This window comes from Sebastes fasciatus, chromosome 2 (genome assembly GCF_043250625.1).
Source record: "Sebastes fasciatus isolate fSebFas1 chromosome 2, fSebFas1.pri, whole genome shotgun sequence".
NCBI lineage: Eukaryota > Metazoa > Chordata > Actinopteri > Perciformes > Sebastidae > Sebastes > Sebastes fasciatus.
This window is the reverse complement of record NC_133796.1, coordinates 15,010,624-15,037,602: the sequence shown is the minus strand read 5'-3', so window position 1 is coordinate 15,037,602 and position 26,979 is coordinate 15,010,624. Positions and strand designations below refer to the sequence as shown.

Sequence of the window (26,979 nt, the reverse complement as noted above, 5' to 3'; positions counted from 1 at the left end):
CACCGCCCCCCAGCCGGAGCACTGCCAATTGGAATGCCCAATAAGAAAGCGCTCTCTCTCTGAAATTACCTGTGATTGGCCAAAGTCTCCCTAGATTTTTTAAAGCCTGAAAATGGAGCCATGAGGCCGTGCAAAAATCTAGTTTTTTTCTCAGAACACTTGAATTACAATATGCTGAAAGGTAATTATGGAATTTTTGCCCAATGCTGCCAAAAATATACTGCCTACCCCCACTTTAACCCTCATCCTACCAACCTATTTAACATACAAGGACTACCGACTGGGGTCCCTGCAGGACTACTGTAAGAAACAACCATCATAGCAAAATGTTAAAAAAAGATTATTATTTTACAAAAGTTACAGTTAATTTGCATATTGTGTCAAATTAAAATAGACAGAGCCCATGAGGAAATCTGTGTCTGCTGCATCTGTGTCTGTTTCCTTCAAGATGACTGACAGAGGGCCCCTACCCACCTGATAGTGTGTCATACTTTTAATTATAACCCAGAGCAAACATTTTATCTATCTATTCTATTGTATCTATTAAAACTGCATAGGCCGCAATTGGGTGCTTTTGGATGGGGTCCCCCAGGACCCCTATGCATCAAAATAAACCACAAGTCTCCCCTTTACTGACATGCCCACTTTATGATAATCACATGCAGTTTGGAGCAAGTTATAGTCAAGTCAGCACACTGACACACTGACAGCTGTTGTTGCCTGTTGGGCTGCAGTTTGCCATGTTATGATTTGAGCATATTTGTTATGCTATATGCAGTACCTGTGAGGGTTTCTGGACAATATTTGTCATTATTTTGTGTTGTTAACTGATTTCCAATAATAAATATATACATACATTTCCATAAAGCAGCATATTTGCCTACTCCCATGTTGAAAAGAGTATTAAACACTTGACAAATCTCCCTTTAAGCTACATTTTGAACAGATAAAAAAAAAAAATTGTGATAAATTTGCGATTAATCACAATTCAATATTTTAATTGATTGACAGCCCTACTTTTTTATAATTAATACAACATAAAATAATAATTATTGACAATAGTATAATAATAAAATAATAATAATAAAACAATTAAACAGAAAACAATGATATGAAGTCATTAGAAACAAACTGATTGACAAAGTCATGACAAATTGCAGTGATAGAATAAAGCACCTGTGAGAGATGATGAAAAGTATACCTCTGAGGTCTGTGGGGACCCAGCTGGTACTGTAGGATGAAGGTTAATTTAACCAGGGTTACCATATATTTCTTCCATACATTGCTTCTGCTTTGAATATATAGGCTAACTTGCTATGTGCATTTTATATATTTTGTATAATTTTATTTTCTATTGCAAAGTACATTGCTGCACTGGAAACCCCGAAAGAGCACATCTCCCCTATTCTGGCTTCTCTTCACTGGCTCCCTGTGTGTTTTAGGATTGATTTTAAGATTTTATTATTAACATATAAATCGTTAAATGGGCAAGCTCCAACTAATGTTGCAGACTTTTTAAAACCACATATTTTTATCAAGGACACTCAGATCCACTGACCAGTTGCTTCTGGCTGTCCCTAGGTCAGGGGTCAGCAACCTGCGGCTCCGGAGCCACATGTGGCTATTTAGCCCCTCTCCATTGGCTCCCTGTGGGTTTTTTAAAAAATTAGTGGAAATGAATAACTGTTTTTCTTGTTTACAATTTAAATTGTATTTATCATTGTTGTGGGTCTATGGTACAAGGGTACGACGGAGTATTAGGGCCACATTGAGGAAAAAAAAAAAATCTGAGATTTCGAGAATAAAGTCAATATTATAAAGTAGTAATTTTATGTGTTATTTTCTTTTTTTCTCGTAAACTTCAGACTTTATTCTCGTAATATTACTACTTTTTTCTCGTAATATTATTTTATTCTGGAAATCTCAGATTTTTTCCCCTCAATGTGGCCCTAATACTCCGTAGTACATTTGCACTAGACTATAAACTGTGTTACCTTCATCACAATGCTCAAATGTTTTGCGGCTCCAGACAGATTTTTTTATTTATTTTTTTGGCCAAAAATGTCTCTTTTGATAGTAAAAATGGGCTGACCCTTGCCCTAGGTCTAGGTTAAAGCTCAGGGGTGACCGGGAATTTTCAGTTGCAGATCCAAAGCTCTGCCTCCACATCTTCGGCTGTCCCCCACACTGGCTGTTTTTCAATCAAACCTCAAAACACACTTTTTATTCCTTGGCGTTTGGCTCGGCATGACAGTTGCCTTTTTTTAATCCTTTTTCCTTTCCTTTTGGTCCTTTTATTATTTTAATGTTCTGTTGGTTTAAAATTTTTCTTAGTTTTTTATTGTGTTGTTTATGTTTAATTGTACAGCACTTTGGTCAACTTTTGTTGTTTTTAAATGTGCTTTATAAATAAATTTAGATTGGATTGAAAATAAACCTATCATCACATCCCCCCCACCCCTCCCTTCCCCTCCTCCCCTTTTCATTTTCTATTAACTTATTTGTTGATTTAATTTATTATTACTCTCGTATTTTTGTATTATTGTTTGTTTGTTATGTGTGTTTTGTTTTGTTTTTTTAACTATATTCTTTCTTTTTATCATTATTATTATTATTTCTTTTCTTAATTTTATTTCAATTTTGAATGTTGAAGTTGTTTTCTCTAGTGTACTTAATGAGTTTGTCTATAAGCTCATCTACTTAAAAATTGGTTTATAAACTATTGTAATTGCGACTGTAAATAGCATGTATGAAAACAACCTTGAAAAAAGTTTAAAAAAGAAAAGAAAAGGCATATCATACAACAAAACAACCCAACTGTGTGATTAGAAGTGTGACAACATAATTTTAGATCAACTGTAAATGCATGTTGGTTATCATAAATGATACTGTATAGGGGAAATGGTCAGATCGTAGATTGTAAATTCATGAGCTTGGTTTGATAGCTCAGGGCTTATGCCCTTTTCTATTCATAGGAAATCGTTGGAGGGAGGAGAGAGGAGATGGTGGAGGAGACCAGTTGGTGCTGATGCATCATGGCCCATGCCCGGCCAGTTGAGGTTTTTTTTTTTTCTTTCTTGTTTTTTTCTTTTTTTAGATATATACATATATTTTTCCTTTTTTTCCCCTTTTTTTCTTCCTTTTCCTCAAAACAAAATAAAATAAAATGAAATATGGATAAAACAAAATGGAAAGAAAATAAAGAAACAGAAAAAAATAAAGAAAGAAAAATACAGAAATAAATAAACAAATAAACAAATAAAATTAAAATAAATACATAAATACATACATAAATAAATAAATAAATAAATAAATACATAAATATAGAAAGAAAACTTTAAGAAAAGCCAACATAACTGGGCAGGATCAATATCGTGTGACTGTGTGTGTGCGCTTGAGAGGGGTGGAAATGGTCATGAATGAGGCTGATGGTTTACAGTTTAACGCCACACTATTTACCTCAGCTGGTGGTCCATGATGGTTCAGCACCATGGACAGAGACCTGAACTGTGATTGGCTCAAGAAAAACGACGTCACGGATTAGAGTAATCAGCCTATTGGTCTGAATCAAAGTGACAGCAGACTCCCTGCACGGTGATTGGTCGAGGGGTTCAGGATAGTTAGGATTTATCGCTTTGGTCATATACAGAAGAAAGTATTATACTAGTCTTAATAGTTTGCTGGCAGATAATCGATACTGTTTTGTCAGTCCTGAATCTATTCACCTCGCAGCTGAAGCGCCCACTGGAGACTGTGACACTTTGAACAGAGAAGCTGTGTGCTCTCTGGAGGAGGTAAGCAGATTACGTTTCCTGTGTAATTCCTGCCTATGATGACCTGCTCTCTGTCAAAATATCTTCGCACATACAGTCTATACAGTCTATACAGCGAATATTGCGGCTCATTTCATGCAGTGGGAGCGGAGCTTGCGTGTGATTACAACATGTGCATTTACATTGCATTGCATTTTCTGGTTGGTATTCACAGAAAACACCGGAGGAATTCAGTAGTTAAAATCTGATCAGCAGTATGGAGACGACGCATGCAGGGCTCACACGTTAAATCCATCCGGCAGAGCGTCTGGACGGCGACGCTTTAGCTTATAGCACCAGATCTGTTAAACCCATGTTGTTCTGGTCTAATGCTCTCACATATAGGACATGCAAAATAATTTTGGCTTTTTGAAAGTTTTCTTTATTTCTTTATTTTTTTCTTTATTTTTATTTTATTTTCTTTCTTTCTTTTTTTATTTTTCTCTCCATTTTGTTTTATCAATATTTCATTTTATTTTGTTTTGTTATGAGGAAAAAAAAGAAGAAAAAAAACATAAATATATTTAAAAATAAAAATAAAATAAATAAATAAAAAAAAAATAATAATAAAAAAAAAAATCCTCAACTGGCCTAAGCAAAATCCTGCAGGCCCTCCTACCTGACCCTTGAGGACATGGAAACAGTCTGCTGTCGCCACCCAGTCACACCTCACACCCCAGTGCTCCCAACCTCTTTTAAAAGAGTTTGCTCCATCTGTCGGTCTAAGAATAAGTAGATTTATAGGCTACACAGAATAGAATGAGGTATGAACAAACTATTTATTGAATAGCACGTTTTCTATATAATCTTAAAAAAGTTTGGATTAAAGATCAGCCTGTTGAAACAGTAGAGGAGTTTAAATATTTAGGAACATTTTTTGACTGTATTTTAATTTTTACAACAAAGAAAAAACATGGCCAGTAAAATTATTGGGAAAGAACAAAAACAACTGAGATGTATATATAAAACACTTCATAAAGAATTTATAAAACTGGTACAATACTGGTTTACAATAAAGATTATTATTATTATTAATATTATTAATATTATTATTATTATTAACATAAATACGATGTCAATAGGCAATGTCAATCAATTGCTTTCCATCTTGCATTAGTCCAGAGACAGACAGACAGACAGACCAAGACATGCAATGCACTGCTAGCAGTTAGCAGACAGACAGACTAGAGAGATGCTCTGCAGTCCAGCACATCAACTAACTCTTCTGTTATTTGCTGACATCAAACTTGGCGAGGAGAAAACACAAGTTTACCTGGTTGCTGTTCCCGCAATTCACTCCCATGGTTTCTTTTCTCCTTTCACTACATCCTCTAATCGAAGTTGTAAACATTGACACCCGTTTTGACCTCTGACATGAGGCGGGGCCTTTACGTAATTTGCGTGACCTTACGCCACTTGCGTAAGTGAGCACATAGAGCCGCTCTAAAGATAAGACAAGATAAGATATTCCTTTATTAGTCCCGCAGTGGGGAAATTTGCAGTGTACAGAAGCAAAGGGGATAGTGCAAGAAACAAGAAGCATCAGCTAACACAGTAAAAAAAAGAGCTAAACAAAGTGTAACAAAATATGAACCATTTAGGAAGTATAAAAAAAAATAGGAGCAGTATATACAGTATTGGCAATAAACAGACTATTAACAAAATTGCACAAGTGGAAAATTATATTGCACAGTGAGAATGAATGAATGAATGAATGAAATTCCACCTGAAAATATCAGGTTATTGTCAGTTTTCTGGTGTGTAAGTGGTCTAATGGGAGCAGTGCTGGTTGTGGAGTCTGATAGCTGGGTGTTAATACATCCATGGAACCACCCGGCTCTGTGTCTAGTTTATTTTTTGTATTGCACTATCAGAAAGGCACTTCATATTCAAGAGAATACAGTTCACAATCATATAACAACCAAGCGAGCAATAACAACAAGAAGCAAAGAGAGAATTACATGATAAAAAATAAATGATAATGAAAGAAGAAAACAAACAATAACAAAAAAGAAAACTTTAGTGGTCAATCAGGAATTAAGGGACATAGATATTCTTGAAGCTATAGGACTTTTTTTAATTTTACAACACTTTACATATTTTTTGTAGAGTATTATCTTGTTTAGATATGCAGCAAATATAGGAGTAGTTTTTAAGAAACATTTGTGTATGAAATATTTTGTCAAAATAATTCAATTGTTAATCCCAAACTCTGTTTTCTTGTCCTCCATTTGGAGACCAAACTTTATATTTCCAAATGTTAGAATTGCAATACTTTGATCATTATCCAATATTGAAAAGCATGGCTCTGTGTCAAGCTCTCCTGAGGGATATTTCAGGAGCGTGAAGTTCTGTAAGTCAGCCCATGGTCTGTCTCACTGTTAACAGCAACGCTGCCACAACTACCACTAGAATAGCCTACTACAATCCCAAGCACTTCAACTAGATCACAGGTATTAATCAAACGTCTCAAAATATTCATATCATGTCAGCTGTTTAAATAACAAAACATAATTGTTACCAAACAAATAACAAAAATAAGTTGTTGTGATGTGAAACTCTTCATTGACTTGAGGAGGATGAACACTATACATAGACTATAGATTGATTGCATTATTGAGAGAAGGTAAAGTCATATAGGGTACTGTAGACCATGCACAAACCCACATACACACATTCAAAACTGGCCATATTATTGACCTTAAACTATTTAATTTTTGAAAGTGAACTCCAACTTGAACACATCCCTGGCCCCTTGCTGCACCACCAACACAGAGAAGATAATCATAGGGGTCCGTGTATCATCCGTTCACACAATTATTTCATTCAATCTGAAAAAAAGGGAATTATGTTTTTTTGTGAATCAAAACAAAAACATTTGAAGTTTCTTTAAAGTTTTTTTTTTTTTTTAAATAACCTTCAGGGAACGTTACCTGAAGGTTCTCTGTTTGCTGGTTGGGTTACACATGGGCTACAGAAATAAGTCAGGGGCGCCTGGGTTAGCTCAGTTGGTAGAGCGGGCGTCCATGTATTAAGGCTTGGTCCTGAACGCGGCGGCCCGGGTTCGAATCCGGCCTGTGGCCCTTTCCGCATCCACTCTCTCTCTCTCTCCCCCCTTTCAAGACTCTATCCACTGTCCTGTCATAAAAATGGAAAATGCCCCCAAAAAAATAACTTTAAAAAAAGAAATAAGTCAGCACCGACAACAAAGTCCTAACCTCCATTTTCTTCTTATTTGACAGGCTCAAGAGACTGAAGGAGTAAATCAAAACAGTGAACTCGACACTTCATCCACATGGCAGGTCAGAGATTATAAAGTAAATACACTGGGAAAGAATCGCCATATGCAAGCTGCTATATGTCTAACTGTTGTGAAATGATTTGTCTCAGAGCCCAACTTCCCCCCGCTGCCGGGATTCATTCCACTCAAGCCATGCTTCTACCAGGACTTTGATGAGATCCCTGAACAGCACCGCAGCATGTGCAAGAAAATGTACCACCTGTGGATGTGTGAGTGGCTTAAAGTGATGGTGTATAGTTATAAATGGGATTTCCTGTTACATTATCCTTGCATCAGGCTACTATATAGACTTTGGAGCTTAAATTCCAACTATGAAACTTTAAAGGTGATAAATGTGAGATTGGGAGCATCATGGGAGTAGTGCAGAGCGGCAGCCGTGAGCTAGCCAGTGGGGCACGCTCACATGCACAAAGCACAAACATGCACTAAAAGCACGCACGGTCGGCCCAACTATGTACAAAAAGCAAGCTCAGATTACAACACACCCGACTTGCCAACCCCCCGATTTTCCCGGTTTCCTCCCGGGGTCACACTTCTCCAATTTTTCTCCTGATTTTCACACCTTTTTTCCTTTCATTATCTAAACCGGTTTCTGACACTGTACAACATGTATAAGCCCTACTGTTTCCACTCGGACGACAATAGAGCTACACCAAATGTAATTTCCTGGTGGAGGAGAGCTGCTCGCGACCATAGATATAGCCTATATACGCTGGCGACTGGCATACGCGGTTTTAGCTGCGCTCACCACACATCACATTGTATAGTGCCCAAGTTGGGCTTTGCACAACGCAGCAAAAAGCCGTCGTGGAGCGGCACAAAGGCATTAGAATTAATGGGTTTCAGAGCATAAGTTGTACTGTTGTCGCGTTGTGTCTTAAAGGGCCTTCAATGAGAAAGAGACGGAGAGAGAAATGGAGAATACTAAGAGAAAGAAATACTCTAGCAGTGGCAAAAAATTAATGAATCAATACAAATTGATGAGTATTAGTTTATACCAGAGATTCACACAAGTTCACGCCAGAGGGGCAAATTACTCAGTTTTCTTTCATGAGAATTAAAAGTAAAATTAAAAGTAAGCCTATTTAACATAAAAATTCTGTTGCAGTGTAATTATCATTTTGTTATTTCATTCTTTGAAAGTCACCAGAATACAGGAAACAAAGTCTCTGAAACTAATGTTTTTCTGGGGGAAGACCCCCCCCCAGACTCCAGCTTTGCCTTTGAAATCCTTCCTATTTTTGAGGTCTCAAGGTTGGAAGTACGCAACACACACAGAGGGAGAGTGACTTCATTCTCTGCTCAGGTAGACATTACTCCTCTATATATTTACATAGCAAATAGTTGTTTGCTGCTATAGTAATGCTCTATCGCATAGAGCACATTTACCCTGACTTCTTTCTGCCTGACTCTCCAATATAACAACAGAAGCCATGATTTTCCTGGAGGTCCCATAAACTATCTTCCCCTCTGTGGTTAACTCATAAGAACTATGTAACAGAAGGGCAATGGTTTACAAGGGTCCCTTTGGTCCAAAAATGTATTCTTTTTATTGGCCGTGGCTGTGTTATCCTGACTGGTTTATTTGCTAATGAGTCATAACGCTGACCAGATGGCCTTGGTTTGAGCAGGGCAGTTAACATTGAGATTGTGTTAAACAATTTTTGCCAGAGGCACTTTCATCAAAGTTTATTGCACCATAAACAAGCAGGACAATGATGTTTGTGATATTGCTCTGGTCAGGAAGCTCCCTGCCCGTCCATGAAGGCATGCAAGGGAGCCGAGTACAGGGAGAGAGGAATAGCTCAAAGCTGCTGCAACATTTACACAGGTGCAATGACACTGGTGGTTAGGAGGAGGGCAATAAGCCAATATACAGTAGAGTAACATGAAGATAATGAAAATAAAGGTGAAGGTGGCGTGTCGATACAGGGATGCAACTGATTTTGGTGTGCAGAGAAACCTCTCCACTCTATTATACCTGCTCTAAACCACGGCCTGATTTTCATTGTGTTGCAGTGCCCAGTCAACAAAACAAAAGATGCTTTTCATTTAAAATAATCATTTCTACACAACAAGAAAAGATGTACCTATCACTCTGAACTAGCGACTAAACTCCTTTCTTTCTGCAGGCGTCGTCTTTTTCAGTAAACGGTAAACAGGAGCAGGTATTCAAAGTCCCAATCTGCTTTTGGATGTGCTGTTATTCTCTTTCGATTTTCTGCATGCATGGCATGCACATTGCTTGCATATTTGAGTGTTATTCAGCTTCTTTTTTTGGAGCATTTTCTTTCTCATTTCATGTGTGAAAGTCATTTGAAGCCAACCGTATTTGTGTATTCAAGAGCGTTCCTCAATATCTGTCATGTTGCAGCTGTGTTTGGCCTCATAATTCTCTTGTAAAGCACTCTCGCATTTTCTCTATAGACCAAAATTTGAGGCTGATTGGCCTTCTTTGCTAGTTTATAGAAGAAAGATGGGACCAAAGCACAGAGCTCCAATTAGAACTAAGTGCAACTTAAGCGAGGAGTACTGTAGCCTCATAACATTACTGAGAATTAATAGAAAAGGAAGCCAGCAAAAAAAGGCTATTCAGGGAACACAAGCCATTTCGGTGAGTCAAGCATTGCAATTACATATTTCACATTAATGTTGGCTGCCTTCATATCCACACATGAATCTTTTTTCAAACGCTGTTCTAGCATGCGCATGTCAGTGTACCACCTTGATTCGTTTTTTGCATCTAAAATACAATATGTCTATTTGGTGTTACAGTGAATACCGCTACTCTTGCGGTGAATCTCATCGCTTGCTTTGCTTGGATGTTTGCTGGAGGTGGCGTGACCAACTTTGGACTGGCTATCATCTGGCTAATCATGTTCACTCCCTGCTCTTACGTCTGTTGGTTCAGGGCCATCTACAAGGCCTTCAAGTAAGTCAAATATGAAGTACTGACATTCAGAAGATTGTTTAGTCAGCGGTAACTCATTATAAAGTTGTTTGGTGTAGCTGCATTTTGCTGGCACAGTCGTTGCTTTGAGTATAAAGCAACACAGTGATAAAGTTATAAGTAGCACATTCACACCTACGGGTAATTTAGAGTCAACAATTAACCTAACCTGCATGTTTTTGGACTGTGGGAGGAAACCCGGAGTAAACCCACGCTAACACGGGGAAAACATGCAAACTCCACACAGAAGGGCCTCAAGCCAGATTCGAACCTGCGACTGTCTAGCTATGAGGCACCAGTGCCAACCACTGCACCACCCAGGTGTTCTTATATGTTTCTGCAAGATGAAAAAAGCATAAAAAACGACTAATCAACTAAAGAAATCTTTGTCAATTAAGATAAAAAAAACGACCGATGAAGTTGACTAATCGACTAACAACAGAGACAATAACTGCACATCACATACAATATAACGCATACCATGTCATCAAGTGACAGAGAGATTATTATTATTCCTGCTTTTTAATCATGGTTACATACGGTATTAGTACTTCTGTGATCTTTGCCATAGCCCTTTGATACGGCTTTTTAGGTTTCCTCTCTTCTTTACATATCAAATTTGGTAGATCAGAGGACTACTACAGATCACAGGATATTTACCGTCTAATGCCATGTAGGAAACATTTAAAGTCACAGTGAAATGGAAGTTAAAGCGTCTTTAGCTTCTGTACTGTGATGTAATCCCCAGTGAAACTAAATATTCGAATGGTGTACAGTTACAAGATGGATTTAAATCAAATCCTTAACATTTGATTGGACCGCTAAAAAGTGGGCGGGCTCAGAATGTAGTGCGATACAGAGCCTCCACACACACCTCCCTTGTAGATAAGAGTTGCAGATTGATTGATCGATGGATGTCATGGTATTATTGCTTGAAATTTGTTTGGTAGGTTACGTATGCGCAGGTCATATTTTGTTCTACAGGAAGAAAAGATCATTGGATGTTGATATGAAAATATAAAAAATGTATTTAAAAAAAAAAAAAATTGCATATATTGTTAAATAGGTGCACAATGACTGGGGATTTGATTTAAAACGGTTAAAAAGGCATTTTTCATTTCATCTTGACTTTAATGTGAAGGTGCTAAAAAATGATTTTCTCTCCATACTTCGCAATTGAGATACTCATTGGGTCCACATTGTTTTTTTCTTTTTGCTGAGTCATTTCTACATAGTTTTTCTTTGACTGTTTGCCATTCTGTCTAGTATAATGTATGTGTACTCATCTAGGGTGATGATCCATTATAGATGGTGGCTTTAAGCTAATTTCTCCTCCATTCTCTGAAAGTGTTGAGTGGCAGCAGAGATAAATGATCCAATCATTCCCTCTGGAGACAGAAGGGCACATCCGCTCTATCCCCTTCACTGAAGGGCAACGTAAAATATCTTCTTAAATCATCCCTTTATCTTTTGGGCTTAGGTGTGCATCCTGCTCCTTGACCAGTTTGCTGAGTCAGGGACAGACAACGTTTTGTCTAGTACAGTAGATGATGCCTTGATACAAAATATGGGTCTTACCCTCCACTCTGATCAAGATCAAACCAGAACGACCAAAGTACCAAGGCAGGGCAAGGAGCCTGCAGTCCAGCACAGTCCTCCGACAAGGCCCTCCATGGCTGTGTTGTCATCACTACAGAAAGGCAGATGTAGGAGAAGTGATACCACGGTTATAGTCGAGGCATGTGATTGAATAGTTTCGAATAAATCTGGAAATGATCATATAAGTGAAATCTGAATTACTCCTCATGGTGCTGAGTGAGAATTACCTATATCAACCTGTGGGCTTGAATGCCTTGAAACCAAATGTATAGATAACATGAATAGCATCACACAACATGCAAACGCAAGATTAGATGTATAGTAGTGATACATTTTGTATGCACATGTAACTATTTCTTTGTTTTTTGTTTTTTTCTCAGGACTGACAGCTCCTTCAACTTCATGCAATTTTTTTTTGTATTCATGGCCCAAACTGGCATCAGCATCATCCAATGCATAGGCATCCCTGGATGGGGAGTATGGTAAGAGTCAGAGATTGAAAATGTATGGAAAATATTTCTTTCAAATATATTTTTTTCAAATGACTTTTACGCACAATATTCAGAATACAAAGAGATTCAGAATTCAGGCCCCTAATGACCCACATCTATGGTGCTTATAGCGACTGATAAGGCCTATTAGATGGCCTCATAAGAGTCGAATCGGGTGCACCATCAGATTTTTGTTTTTGCATGTTTATCAATCTTTCATTCAAATGATTTCTTTTTATGTTGGATCTTCACTCAATTAGAAAAATGTACTTAAGTAAGAGAAAAATAAGTTCTCAAGTGAGTGCCATTACACCAAGGTACAGAGAGGCAACCAGTCAAATGCAACTCAAGTACCAGAGCTGTTGAAGTTCAGATATTTCTACAAGCGTTTAGAAGTGATTCATTCATTGTTATGCATTAATTAACATGAATTATCAGAAGTTGTTTTAATAAGACTACAAAATCTACTTTTGACTGAAACACTTTGAGGTCAAGCAATAAGTCCTGTCAGGAGGACTATATTTTTAAAGACCTTGCTCGCTGCTTTCATTAACACGACAGTGATGGAACATCAGAAATTGCCCTCATATAACGTTTACGATGGTCCTGTTATTAGATTTTGAGAGGCCGTTAAAAGAGATCCTCAAAATGTCACCTCTCTGAGGCTGATGATCAGAAATTAATATTATGACAGCCTCCATAAAGTTTATAAATGTCACCATGTGCAATTGGACGTTCTCATGTATGAGCTATAAAACTTTTAAACTTTATATGGCAGCACTTAAAGTCCACAAAAATTACTGGCATTTATCGTCCAGATGTTCAGCGGTGGCATCGTGATGAGGGACGACAGACAATCCAATAACAGATAATTATGGTTCATGTTGTGTTCGTAATCTGAAATGAATTTTTTTTTCTTTTATGAAATTGTGTTAACGGTCATCTGTGTATTTTTCAGCGGTTGGTTGGCAACCATCTCCTACTTCAGCTATAATATTATCGTTGCGCTGATCATGTTGGTCCCTACTATCATGTTCACTGCAGTGGCCTCGCTGTCCTTCATTGCACTCACTAGGGTAAGGATTTAACTCATACAAAGGGAAATGTAGACAGGCTATTTATTACATTACATTTTCTGTCATTTTTTATTGTCGTAGCAAATAATTTTATAAGCCTTTGTCAGTCCAGGATTTCATTTTCTCTCATATTAACAAAGCAGAATTGTTAGGTTTAAAATGATAAATGCCAGAATTCCGTTCAATCATTTGCTGAACCTAAAAAAAACTGTATTCCCCAAACAGATTTATTGATTAGGAAATACAATTGTATGACTATAAAAATCTACATGATAACATTAACTAAACACTTCCACACGTGAAGGCTTGTCGATAATAACTTGTGAAACCACCTTGCCTACAGATCCATAATTCCTACCGTGGCAGCGGGGGCAGCATGTCCAAAGCTCAGGAGGAATGGGCCACGGGAGCCTGGAAGAACCCTCACGTCCAGCAGGCGGCCATGGGGGCAGCTGCTGGAGCCATGGAGGACCAGTACTCCAGCCCACAATACAACGACAACTCGATGTAGCCTCCTCAAGAAAGAGGTGTCAAAGAAGTGATGGGACAGTTATGCCAAAGTTTGAGCAACAGGATTAGGAAGATTTTTACCATTTCCCACAATATTGTTGATTATTAAGTTAAAAACAATTGCATATTTCCACATATTCAATTTTTACATTTAGGACAAATCACTGATTCAGCCGAATCGTCAGTGATTTCAAGCAATTTCATCATTTTACAAACAAATAGCTGTGGGAAGCTGGTTTTCGCCTTCCTGTATTAAAGGGCAAACTGATTATTTATTTGTAGTGTTTTATATCATTTCATATGTTTTTTTTTTCTGTTCGGGAGGTTGAAATGAAACTAGTTTTGAATGTGTAATATAACTTTAGGGGTTCTGTGAGAGCTGTATGCTGATGTTGTGTTGATCTGCAGTTTTAGCCATTTTTACACAAGAAAGCAAAAATGATTTTTTTTCGATGTACAGTAACTTTTGTTGTGATGAAGATTCAAATGTGTAGCATTATGTTATTTATTTACCCATGCACTATTAGAATGATACATTGTTGTGGATGCAAAGTTACTTTAGTTTTTCTTGTGTTTTAAATTCAAAGGTAAACCAAAGATCCAATGTAATACTGCAACTTGAATCGTCAAATCATGCCACTTTATGTGACCTCAGCATCATTTCATCATATTTCTATGCAGTTAATCAAAAGTTGCGCTGTAATGTTGAAAGGAAGTCACAATGAGAAACAGTATTACTGGATTTGAATAGAAACAGAACATCTTTACTTACTTGAAACCGACTCTTTGATGTACTTGAAGCTTCCTGTTGACATGAAAGCATCAGATTTACATCACATAAGAATCAGTGTTATTTAAATTCAGCAGAAAACAAGTGAAATATCTGAACCATATGAGACAACTTTTCTCCTGCAGTATGGCTATTTGACCACAGAGAGGCGCTGATGGTTTTAGTATGAAATAAAAAGCTCCAACATGTACAGATTACCTTCATTCATCCTTCACAGATCACAGTCTGCATTTATGACAGTCCCTTCTATTTCCTGCTTCTCTCTTTCTTTGTGTTGCTCTCTCCCTATCACACTGAATGAGCTCTCTGGAAGTCAAGGTAATCACTACGCACCAATGCATAGCAACAAATATCAAGTATTGTGCTCTATTTTAGTAGTATTTTGCATTACATCGTTGGGTGCTAAGCAGCTCTACAGGAACAGGCGGGGGTTAAAAACCTTGCTCAAGGACAGTTGGTAGTGAATGGCTCACTCACTCCTCCCACCAAGCTGGGGTTTTGACACAGAACAGTTTGTCTCTGACCTCTGGTAAACCAAACCACCATGCACATTTTGTTTTTGCCAGAAGATGTTGTGTTTTTTTCCTGGAACAAATTGCATATGAAGGTACTGCACATATACTGTTATACTTAGGCTGATATCAGGGATCTTTGTGTATATTGAACGCCCCTTATTGTTTGCATAAAATCTCGAGACGAGCTGCTAAGTTTAACACCCACAGACTGCAAACAGTTCATTGTATAATTATTCTGCAGTTACTCAAGGAGGATGCTTTGCATAGAGCTGCTTTGTTTCTCGTTTGAGCATTTAGTTATATTTGCCCCATTTAATAAAGACATTGTACTCAATCATTAAAATGTGATTTCAAATTGTTTCCAACACATTACACACAGCAAATGGTTCTGCAGCCATACTTGAATAAAAATAGGAGGCACATTCTTTGCCTTCAGGTGGTAGTGTTGGTTCTCTGTGGCCGTCTAATAGTCACACCGACTGTCCACCGGGGGCACTATATGACCTTTGTTTTTCTCGCCAGTGATCTGTTTTTAAAGTCTGCACAAGTGCATAAGAAATCTGAGATACTGCAGGGTGATTGATACTTGCCTGACCAAAAAATTTTTTTTACACAAACACAATTTCTCCCTTGACATTCTGTGAGCAGGTGACCATCATAGATTAGATTCAAAATACACTTTAAATGGATTTATCTGTGGATGTCCTCTTCCCTACTGTCTGCCTCTCCCTGTGTTGTGAGAGTGATAGAATTACTTTGTGGAGAGGGGGGGGATGAAATTATACAAGCGATATAGATACCCAGAGGACCCACCAGCAGCCACCAACAAACACTGTAATTGCCATATGCATGGAAATCTCTTGTGACAAGTGGTGACAGCAAAGACTTGTGCCTTCAGGTAAACAGGAATGGTTGTCAGTTACAGAATATAGTCATTGATTCGTAACAAATCAAGACCGCACAGATGCTTTTCCTTTTAAAATTCAATTCTGTCCACTTGTAAAACATGGGTAGAAAAAACACCCAACTGCCTCTCATCATTTCATTCTGGCTGGAACACAAAAATGCAGATCTGACCAAAGTGCCAACTGTGTTACATGTTGAAGCCATGTCACAAGCAGTTAATCTGGTTTGTTAATGTTGGTTTGTTTGTGTTGGGGGTGCTGCAGTAGCTTGATTGTGACACTCTTGTTTTGGTAATGGAAGAGGGGGAGGCATTTTGTGTAAAGAAAGCAAAGGTCTCAACTCACTCTGTCTTGTGTTCGACTGACCTGTGTTTCACATCATTTATGTATAGAGGGCTTCTTACATTGGTGCCTCTAAACCTCATAATTTTGTGTCAACTTTCATCTTATTAGCATCCAATAGCTGTTATGAGTCTTTTACACATAGGCACAGATGCTGTTGTGTCTTGAGTGAACCAAAACAGTAAAATCGCTGGCCTCAAAACCAAAACTATGAGTTGAAAGACGCTGAATCGCTATAGTCGGATAATAATTCTCTGTGGGCACGTCACTATAAGCAACCTCTTTCACTTAGAAATGGTCATTTGATCCATGGTTCATATACAAATATTGCTTAAAGCAGCTTTGAATCATCTATTTAAAGGGCGGTTCCATTATTATTGTTATTATTATTTTGGGTTTTCATATCATTCTGTAGCTTCCCGGTGGTGTTCCTTATGTATTCAAATCCGAAATCAGAATATAATATAGAAAATATTCTAAATATAGCATACACTTAAACTGATTGATTTTTTTTTAGGTAGCTAAAATATGTTTTTCTGTTGCTCCCGTCCGCAGCCGCTTTACCTTGCCGTCAGACAGCCCTTTCTGATGGGGAAGTGAAGCTGTTTTATCGCTCTCTTCAAAGCCACAAGACTTCATTAACAAAAACAGTAATTTATGTATTGTATACATACAACCCCACTTCAAAAAATCCAAACTAACCCTTTCAGTTATTGCCAAACTTAGCACAACTAAAGTTGACTCAGCTAGTGCTAGCGTTCCCATTATTCATAACCTTATTGATTATCTTACTTTGGTAACCTACTTCATTGCGTTTTGCTGAGTTGGGGTTTCCATTTGAAAAAAACAGAGGAGAACGCAAATGGACCTGCCCTATAATTTTGAAAACCTGGTGTTTTGATTGGTTAAAGACATGCCAAATGGTTGCACGATCAGAGGAAAAAAGGCTATTTAATTTTTGTGGGAATCCATAAAGTAAATGGAGACTGAGGTATTTATGACTCCTCCTAAAGCTGGGATAGGCAACTTTGGAGAAACCAGCAAGTGTAAACTAGATTTTGAAAGTATCCAAGTGAAAAAACTCCCCAGCACGTTCCTTCATGCTTCCCTCTAAAGGCACACCCCCAAAAAACATGAAAGAGCACGGCCTGATTGTAAGACGAGTCCACGAATGAGCATTGGGGAGAGGAGCGCAGTGCATCGTTATCATCGCTAACCGTATCCAACTACCTCATGTCTCATAGAAAACACCTACCACTATCACCATGAACGTAAACAACGAACATGGCTATTGTTAGTTCTCACAAACATGTTGGCATTAGGACATTTTGTCAGCTAACCTTAGAGAAGACTCCGGTCTCCGATTTATTTATTGCTGTCGGGATGATGAGAAGTTCAACAAATAAAACACCAAAAAAAATGCTTCTGAAATATATTGCCTACCCTAGCTTTAACGCTACATTTACACCTATACAAATTCTCAGCTCTCCTTCATTATCAGTCGTACCAATAGGACAGAACAGAGAGGTTGGAGGAAGGACGGAGGAGCTGAGGTCCACATAAAGGGCACAGTATGACCTAAAGTTGACGGAGCACAGAGGGCCTTTTTGTTTAATTTCTCAGGAGAGATGGAGATAGAGTGCCCTTTCATGCTGTTAAACACACACACACTTTACCATCTGGACAAAGGTGTACAGACGTGGAGTCATGCACTCACACAGGCATTCATTTATGCTTGTGTATCACATACAGAGCACATGTGCACATGGAGCAGGGGTCCCACCACGTAACATGTATCCTATAAAACTGTTTTCTGAGGTCACAGACCCACTCAGAGTTAAGACGAGGAAGAGGGCTAGGTAGGAAGTGCTCTCTCCTAAACGTGGTAATTCAGACAGGGTTTGAAATAAAGCTCATTGGCCATTTTTGCCATTCATTATAGAATACCTGTTAAGACTTTCCTTTTTTGTTCTAGGGGAGACAAAGTTGACTAAGACTAATGGCGAGAACATGACAAGAATGTGAAACCAACAAACAAAATGACCTGAAGAAACACACTGGAATCAATGTCTGTGAGTGAGTCATTTACCTCTGCCTCTGTGAATGTGCATCTGCAGCCTGAGGTTTTTGCAAATTGGGCAGTTAATGATCAAGCTGGCTTAAAATAGAATAAAAATTAAAAGGGAGCAAAAAATAATTATCTTCATAATTGTTTGCAAAATCGCCCATTTGCATCTCTGTAAAGTGGCTTCTGTTAATTATGGCCCTTAAAGCTGGTGACCCAAAAAAAAAACTCTCTGCATTTGCACGATCACACTGCAAGGTGTCATTAGCCACAAAACAGCAAATAAAAACAAATCATTTCACCACGATCACCAAAAGTTTGCTGTGACTTGAAACAGTCACATATGTCAGACTGTTGAAAAGTTGAAATCTGGTAATGGAAGATGCTAAATGATACAGCAGTGTCACTTAAGATTTTCCAGCTTTATAATGTTGAATATAGTTTAACAGTGAATTAAGTTTTATTTTATCATAGAGGCGGGCTTCCAATCATTCCTATGAGAGTTGCTCAGTGGCGCATGAAGCCAAAATGGCCCGACTGCTGAGTGATAAAGTACGGATCATCCGACGATCTTCCCGCATCCATTGGGCCCATAGAGCAGGCGCAGTAGTGTTTCCTTTAACTCTGCCTCCCAACCCGCGGTCCAGCCGCGGTCTGAGGCTCATTCACATGAACCGAGGAAGAGAAACAACTCTGGATTCTACTATTAGCGCATTTTACAACTTTTAGGACCTAATGATTTAAAGATAAGGGCTATTCAAGTGTTCGTACTGAGAAGTTGTTTCACCTCAAAAAAAAATATCCGCCGAATTACAGATGTCTCTTCCCAAATGTAAGTCTACTGGAAAAAGTCTTTGGCGCACCCTCTCAATTTCTATTTCCCAAAATGTCAAACTATTCCTTTAACGGTGACTTCTGGCATTGTCCAGCTTTGGGAACACAATGGTGCAGTCACAGCTGACTCTGATATGTGTGCTGACACAAACTCAATCAAACACACAAATCAGCAGCTCCCAAAAGCTATTGGCATCATTCATCAAAAAAAAAAAAAAAAAAATCCCACCCTAGATCATCTCTACATGTGCATGATGAGAGCATCCAGCCAGCTACTAAGGAGGGGTCACCCAGCTGTCTGGAGCGGGGCCATGTTACTCAGCTCCAGCGAGGGAGTGCTGCTGCCACCAGCCTGTGAAATCACCGATCTGATGATGGGAGTTGTCCCCCTGACAACACAGGAAACGGTGACAGTGGAGGCTGCTGAATGAGTCTGGTGAAATATGGGCCTGTCAGAGGGGCCTGAGCACAGCGGTGCAGGGCCTTCGCTCCCCGTGGCTGACTTCATCATTGACACTCCCCATGGAGCCAGTGGAGGAGTGGGTGGGTGTTTGCGGGGCTTTTGCAGGGACCCGATTAAGGTCGGAAGCATATCTTTCCTCCACAAGATCTCCTCATTTGTTCCAATTGCCTGGGACTATAAACACGAATATCCCAACTTCAATTTCTGCCTTTCAAGGAAGCAAAGCCTTAATGAGAATTTATTGCCCTGTTGTTGTAACCGCGTGGACTCCTACAGTAGGGATGCTGGAGGAATTGCCCATTTGCATACTCCTTAAAATTGATGAAAGTGAGGGAACTAAGTTGTAAGAGAGAGCGCTTTTTTTTTTTTTTGCTTGCAGCCGACACCAAATACAAGCCAGATGTTTCAGTGATGAGGCAGGCGGTATTTAAACTGTCAGGCAGTGCACTCGAGTGTGTCTTGTGCCTATGACACAAGCTGCTTCTTTGTCTCGTATAACGCCCATCGCTTTCGATGTGGAGTGTTAACACAAGAAGTGAAATGTTTGTTAACTCGGATATACAGTATATGCTGGAGTCAGCTCTGCATAAAGTGTGCGCAGGATGAGGTATTATCAAAACAAATGAGCCAGCAAGTGCAGCTGCATGTAAATCATAGCAGTTTTTCTCTCTCCCCTCACTATTCAAATGTCTTGAGCCATTCGCTATCTTCCAGCCAGTGGTTTTCTCATCTGCCTCTATTCTTCCTGTACAAAGCCATCCTTTCCTCTTACCTTTTCCATACAGCAATGTGTTTATCCCTACGGAAATGAAGATTTCTTCACATCTTTATTCATTTAATTAGGTCGCAAAGCAGAGCTAGAGCCAGAAGATGAATTACCTGTGGCCTTGATATTGTGCCACCGAATCTCTACACAGTAGGCTCTGCAGAAATTAGACCTCAAGTCTGGAGGTGGGCTTTTTGGCAATGTCGGCTCACAGACTAGTCCCTATTCTCTGTTTCTACTAAATTCAATTATCCTCACATAAACCTGCTGAAGTGAAGAATGAAGGTCTCAAATCAAGTCTTTTAGCCCGGTGCCAGCTGGTTAAATTAGAGTGGAGGGGTTTGAGTCTTTGTCAATAGTTAGACTAAGTCTAACAAATGTTTTAGAAATAGGGCTATCAATCAATTAAAAATATTTCATCATGATTAATCGCATGATTTTCCATGATTAATCACAAATATTAGCACATTTTATCTGTTCAAAATGCATCTTAAAGGGAAATTTGTCAAGTATTAAATACTCTTATCAACATGGGAGTGGGAAAATATGCTTGTTTATGCAAATACATGTATATATTTATTATTGGAAATCAATCAACAACATAAAACAATGACAAATATTGTCCAGAAACCCTCACAGGTACTGCATTTAGCATTAAAAAAAAATAATGCTCAAATCCTAACATGGCAAACTCAAGCCCAACAGGCAACAACAGCTGTCAGGGTGTCAGTGTGCTGACTTCACTATGACTTGCCCCAAACTACATGTGATTATCATAAAGTGGGCATGTCAGTAAAGGGGAGACTTGTGGGTACCCATAGAACCCATTTTCATTCACATATCTTCAGGTCAGAGGTCAAGGGACCCCTCTGAAAATGGTCATGACATTTTTTCCTTGCCAAACTTCTGCTCAAATTTGGAGCGTTATTTAACCCCCTTTGCGACAAGCTAGTATGAGATGGTTGGTAACAATGGATTCCTTAAGCTTTCTAGTTTCATATGATGCCAGTATCTCTCAGTATCTTTAAAACTGAGCCCTGTACAACTTCAAAAAACAAATTTGCGTAAACGCGTTATTATCGCGTTAACTTTGACAGCCCTAGTTAGAAATCTTAGAAAACTGTGCTGGACAAAGATGGTGTTAGTAAGTTGAGCACTCTGCTCTGGAGGGACTTGTGTTTTTAAGATTACATATATAAATCTCGCACATTACCATAAAAAATACAAAACTGCCTGAGAGATAGTCCAAACTATTAAATAAAGATGCATGCGTTCACTAAAAGCTTAATTAAGCCCTTTCACATGCTACATGCGGATTATCGAGGCAAAGCTCCCCCAGACAAAAAGTCTGATTAAACACAAATAATAATTATAATTTGAGCACAAACACTCCCTCGCGACGTGACCTCGCTGTGAACTAATACACACTGTGGCTAAAATGGGACGGGGGTTGGGGAGGGCGAGTAAATTACCGAAGCTGAGTGTTGTCACCTTGTCATCAGTGTCACCGCAAACTTATGATTATGCGCCGCGTGAGTGAAATAAATGTCAGATCAACTAAACTATCTGGTGGTGCAGACACAGGGAAGGGGGAAATAGAAGGTAAAGAAGATAGGAGCAGGAGTGTCATTTTGTAGTAATATTTTTCAAAGTGAAGGGAAAGGTTACAGGACATTGGGAGGACAAGTTTGCTTTATCTATTAGCTTTATTTATTGTATTCAATTAATTATTTTTTGTTCAATATCATTTTCGCAACTAGTGCCACCTAGACTACATTGTGATCACATCTCAGCAAAGATGTGATAGATGTTGGAGAGGGAAAGCACAGATTCAGTAGATGATGATAGGCATCAATCATGACAGGCATAACAACCTCCAACAATCTGCCTGAACTCATCACAGATCCCAAAGGTCCGACCTCTTCCAGCTTTATCACTGTGCAGGCAAATGTAATGGCCCACCATCATCCCACTTTAATGCCAGAAATTTAAGCCAAAGGCCATTCACGATACCCAGCCCTCATTTGGTCGTGACTGACGACTTCAAACCCCCGAAAAAAAGGTGTTTCCTCGTGTTTTTCCATTTCCAGCATCAGCAGCATCACACCCATGGCTCCCGTTCCCGTGGGGGTTTTGTGTATTCAATGACGTCTCGCCACTGAGAATGCTGCAAGATCTAATCAGTCCTGCTTCACTTCACTTGATCTGTTTCCTCAATTAGGTTGCAAGCTTGCAGCTGCAAAACGGTTGTTGCTTTACACAGGTTCGCTGGTAAAGTAAATGCGGCATGTTGTAAGGGGAAATATTTGTCTCGAGGTCCTTTACAGCCCTCCCTACAGATCTTCTGCTTATCGATGATCAGACGTAACATGTTGCCGCCCAAAGCGGAGTATTTACATATGTAATGGATTTGCTCTTATCATGTTGCAACCTCATCCGTGTGAGACTTTCCCCATTCTCGGGATACTACTACGCCATCTTGCCACATGTTCCTTCTTTGATCAGGTGCCAGCATGTTTGCAGAGCTACACGCACTGAATGAGAAGGGGCCTGCAACATTCAAGGGGAATTACAACATGCGTGTTGCTTCAGATATAGTCAGAAAATGTATTATTAAGAGGGTAGTTTCAAGACCTTTTCTGCTGCTTGAATTCTCTTGGGATGGAGCCCCAAGTGCAGAATCTTTTGCGCCACATAAAGTACCGTACCATGATTTTGAAGAAACCCTATTATGCGAATTTTCAAGTGCATACTTGTATTTTGGGTTTCTACTAAAACATGTTTACATCAGGGCTGTCAAAGTTAACGCACTAATAACAAGTTAATGCACATTCTTTTTAACGCCACTAATTTCTTTAGCGCATTTATGCAACTTCTGATTTTTAGGTTGTAACAGGCTCAGTTTTAAAGCTAGAGAGGAGATACTGGTATCATATGAAACTAAACCTAAGGAATCCATTGGTACCAACCATGTCATACTAGCTTGTCGCGAAGGGGGTTAAATAACGTAAGCCTTTGTTTACATGCTTTCATGTTCAAAAAACGCTTTACTTTTCTCAAACCGGTGGTCAACCGAACCAAACTCTTTGGGCTCCAGCTGCACTATAACTAGCGTTGCGTGAGGGCGTGCCAAACTAGCTGTTATGCAAATGTGTTAATTGGTGACATCACCATGCTACTGAAGAAAAGGCAGGACTTCAAGCAAGGTGTTTCAGGCAGTTCAGGAGCAGTGTTTCCGTGGGGGAGAGCAGGCCTTTTACATGCACAAAAAAACTACAAAACACACTAAAGGAAAGGGAAAAAGCACAAAATGATAGGTCCTCTTTGTCTCATGGATCAGGAAGAGCGGTGATGCTGCACATCCTGTCAGCTGATCTGAAACATCTGACTCGTACAATCACCTCATTGTCTAACAAGCTGTTCTGACCATTTACACTTCCTCCTACTACACGCTGCTAGCTGTGCAGATTTGTCCCCCCCAGTCTCCTCCTGTTCTAGTTTCTTATACGACCAATGCCTGCGTTGGCATCTCTGGCACTCTGCATCATGTATATTCCATATCTCAACAATACAGTACGTGTGGGATTTTGTTCTGTACACCCCCTGGGGTTATTTTCATGTGCTCCACTCTGAATCGCACACTGTTTGGATTCACTTGGGAAACACCCTCTGGCACGTTTCTGATAAATACAATTGCATATTCATTTGTTGCAAGAAATTGTCCTGAATCATTTACGAAAAATCATATTCTTTGACATCCATTGCAGACACTGACTGCAGTTGGGAATGTGCCACAGTATGTCCTTTTCATTACCAATAACAAGAACACGAAGGCAGCGCTGTAAAAGAGGCTCCTGGTGGACATCGTGCATTACTGCCTATAGCCCACATAGGAATATAAAGGCTTCGTTTAAGCTGCTTAACCAGCAGCTGCATGAGTATAAGCAAAAACAGAGGCAAGCTTATCAAAAATGGATATATGACAGTGAGACTTCTCAAAAGGACAGGCAAAGACGGTCCATTCTTTTTTGGAAAAGCAATACCTCTATGTAAAACAATTCGTTGCATCATTTGGCTTCTCCCTCCCTCATTAGGAGTTACCCATCTGTCTTTCTCTCTTATATACACACAAAATATACACAGACACACACAAACAAAGACATACGGTCAAAGTCGAGTGCATGGCAGCGCGTACTGCAGTACGTTCACAAAAACAACATAATGTGGCATAGAGAGCTGGAATGGGGTGATTTCGTGTGAGCAGCCTGAACAAACAGCCCGTACCAAGAGGAAGTCCCATCACGGGGGTCAGCGTTTTGTTAGGACGGACCAAATATGAGAGTGAGAACAGCGTATCAAAACAACCAGATAATGGATTCTCACTCTCCTGGGGGGACAGGAAATACTTCTACGAGGAATGTCTGTGTGTTTTCCAAATATCATATTTCACATCTGACACTAGCTACACTGTTACCAGTTTATTAGGTACATGACACAATTGAATACAACAGCAATCTCACCACAATGTCCATTAGTAACTACTCTGGAGCTCAGGAGCAGATGAAGTTTGCTCAGTTGTCGAGGAATTAGATGTTCAAATTTCTATTTTTTTAACATATTAAAGGGATGGTTCGGGTGTTTTGAAGTGGGGTTGTATGAGGTACTTATACATAGTAGGTGTATTACCTACAGTAGATGATGATCGACACGCCACCAGCTTGGAGAAACAGACAGAAGTACCGGCACAGGAGCAAACATTACAGTGCTGTGGACGGCAGAAAAACTTATTTTAGCCACCAAAAATAAAGGCCCACCTAAAAAAATCAATATCCATTTAAGTGTTTGCTATATTTAGAATAATTTCACAGCTTTAGCTTGCCGTCAAACAGCTCTTTCTGACGGTTCTCAGAAAATATTCTAAATATAGCGTACACTTATACGTATATTCATTGTTTTAGGCGGGCCTTGCTGCCGGCCCCGTCCACAGCAGTACATTACTTTACTCCCATGCGGAAACTCGTCTATTTCTCCAAACTGGGTGCACGTCGACCATCATCTACTGTAGGTAATACACTGACTATGGATAAGTACCTCATACAACTCCACTTCAAAACACCTGAACTATCCCTTTAAGGACTTTTAGCTTATGTTGGCTTAAAAAGTTTGATTAAAAATTAAGTATTTATCATATTCTCATCTTCTTATTTATTTATCCTTATCGTGTCAAGACTGAAAATAAAAATGTGGAGAAATTAACAATGTTGTTTTGTTTCATGTTTCAATGAAATTAAAAGCTAAATTAGCGTTTGGGCAAACAGCTGGGTTGAAGTTGATTTTGAGAGGAAAAAAAACTTGAAAAATTCCAACTTTGTGCTTGTGTGTGTCTGTGTGTGCTGTATTTTCTGTCATCTTGTTTTTCAGAGACTGAATCAATGTTTTGGAAGGCGAATCCTCATATTTCTATTGAGGTGGATTATTTCTTTAGAGCTTGTGCTTTTTGTTCCCACTTGAATGGTTCTCTGTTAAAAGAGACTACAGATTATCAGTAATCACCCCACAAGTACTGTTCATTAGTCTACATTTTCCATTTCCAAATGACAATGTGGCACGTTGTTCACCCTTTTCCAGTCATCGTTACAATTTGGTTTTGAGAAATTTGCAACAATGTTGGAAGAAAACAAAACAGAAGATCAATGAATCACTTCCTTTCCTGACAAAACCAAGAATATTACTTTTTGTATAGTTCTATATTTAGTTTTGATAACATTATAAGCTCCTCTCTCACTGTTGCAACATGATTTTATGTTCCATGTAATGACTCTTCATGCATAATGTGACTGGTCTGTGTTTGCTACCGAAAGAAGTCAGATTAATTGGCAACAATAAACTTTCTGAAGACAGTGAACTTGAAGAAATGAATGGATCTTTGGCCGTGTGGGGATCAAGGTTATAATAGTTTTAAATTCTCAATTAGTTTTAATTTAATTTTAGTTTTGATTTAATTTAAGTGTAGTTTTAGTGCGTTTGCTAGTTTTAGTTTAGTTTCAGTTTTTCAGAAAAGTTTAGGTTTCGATTTTACATATTTAATTTTACAGTAGTTTTAGTTTGTTTTTGTTAGGGCCAGGTATAATGTCTCAGAAGTATGTAGCTACATATACACAAAAATACATGGTTAGAGAACTGTGTGATGTTTAATTTTTAATCTTTACGCTACTTTAATAGTTGAATATAAAGTCCGTAGTTCATTGTCATGAAAGTTGATGGAAATTCATGCTGGCAGTGATGTATTATAGCTTAAAAACTAAAACTGAAATGAATTTACTATCATTTTTATTAGTTTTTAACCAGGCGATATTGTTTCAGTTTAGTTTTAGTTAAATGATATAGTTTTTTTATTTAGTTTCTGTTAATAAAACTATTGTTCACTGCTCATTTTCATTTCAGTTTCAGTTTTAGTTTAATATAATAACCCTGGTGACAGTGTGCGACCCAAGCAGATTGTTTTTAAGGACGTCTACACACATCTCAACATGTCAGATTGTGGAAAATCGACTACAACA

The 26,979-nt window shown here is 38.7% G+C and overlaps 2 protein-coding genes across 2 annotated transcripts in view; both read left to right on the top strand.

Moving 5' to 3' along the window:
• Positions 1-26,979, top strand: part of insyn1 (inhibitory synaptic factor 1) — a 625,574-nt gene that overhangs the window by 400,779 nt on the left and 197,816 nt on the right. The gene's annotated exons all lie outside the window — the stretch shown is intronic.
• On the top strand, positions 3,607-14,717 carry scamp5b (secretory carrier membrane protein 5b). Its single transcript, XM_074610855.1, has 7 exons — positions 3,607-3,794; positions 7,055-7,114; positions 7,203-7,322; positions 9,889-10,045; positions 12,043-12,144; positions 13,112-13,229; positions 13,573-14,717. Exons 2-7 carry the CDS (start codon positions 7,108-7,110, stop codon positions 13,738-13,740), a joined length of 672 nt encoding a protein of 223 aa, XP_074466956.1. The 5' UTR covers positions 3,607-3,794; positions 7,055-7,107; the 3' UTR covers positions 13,741-14,717.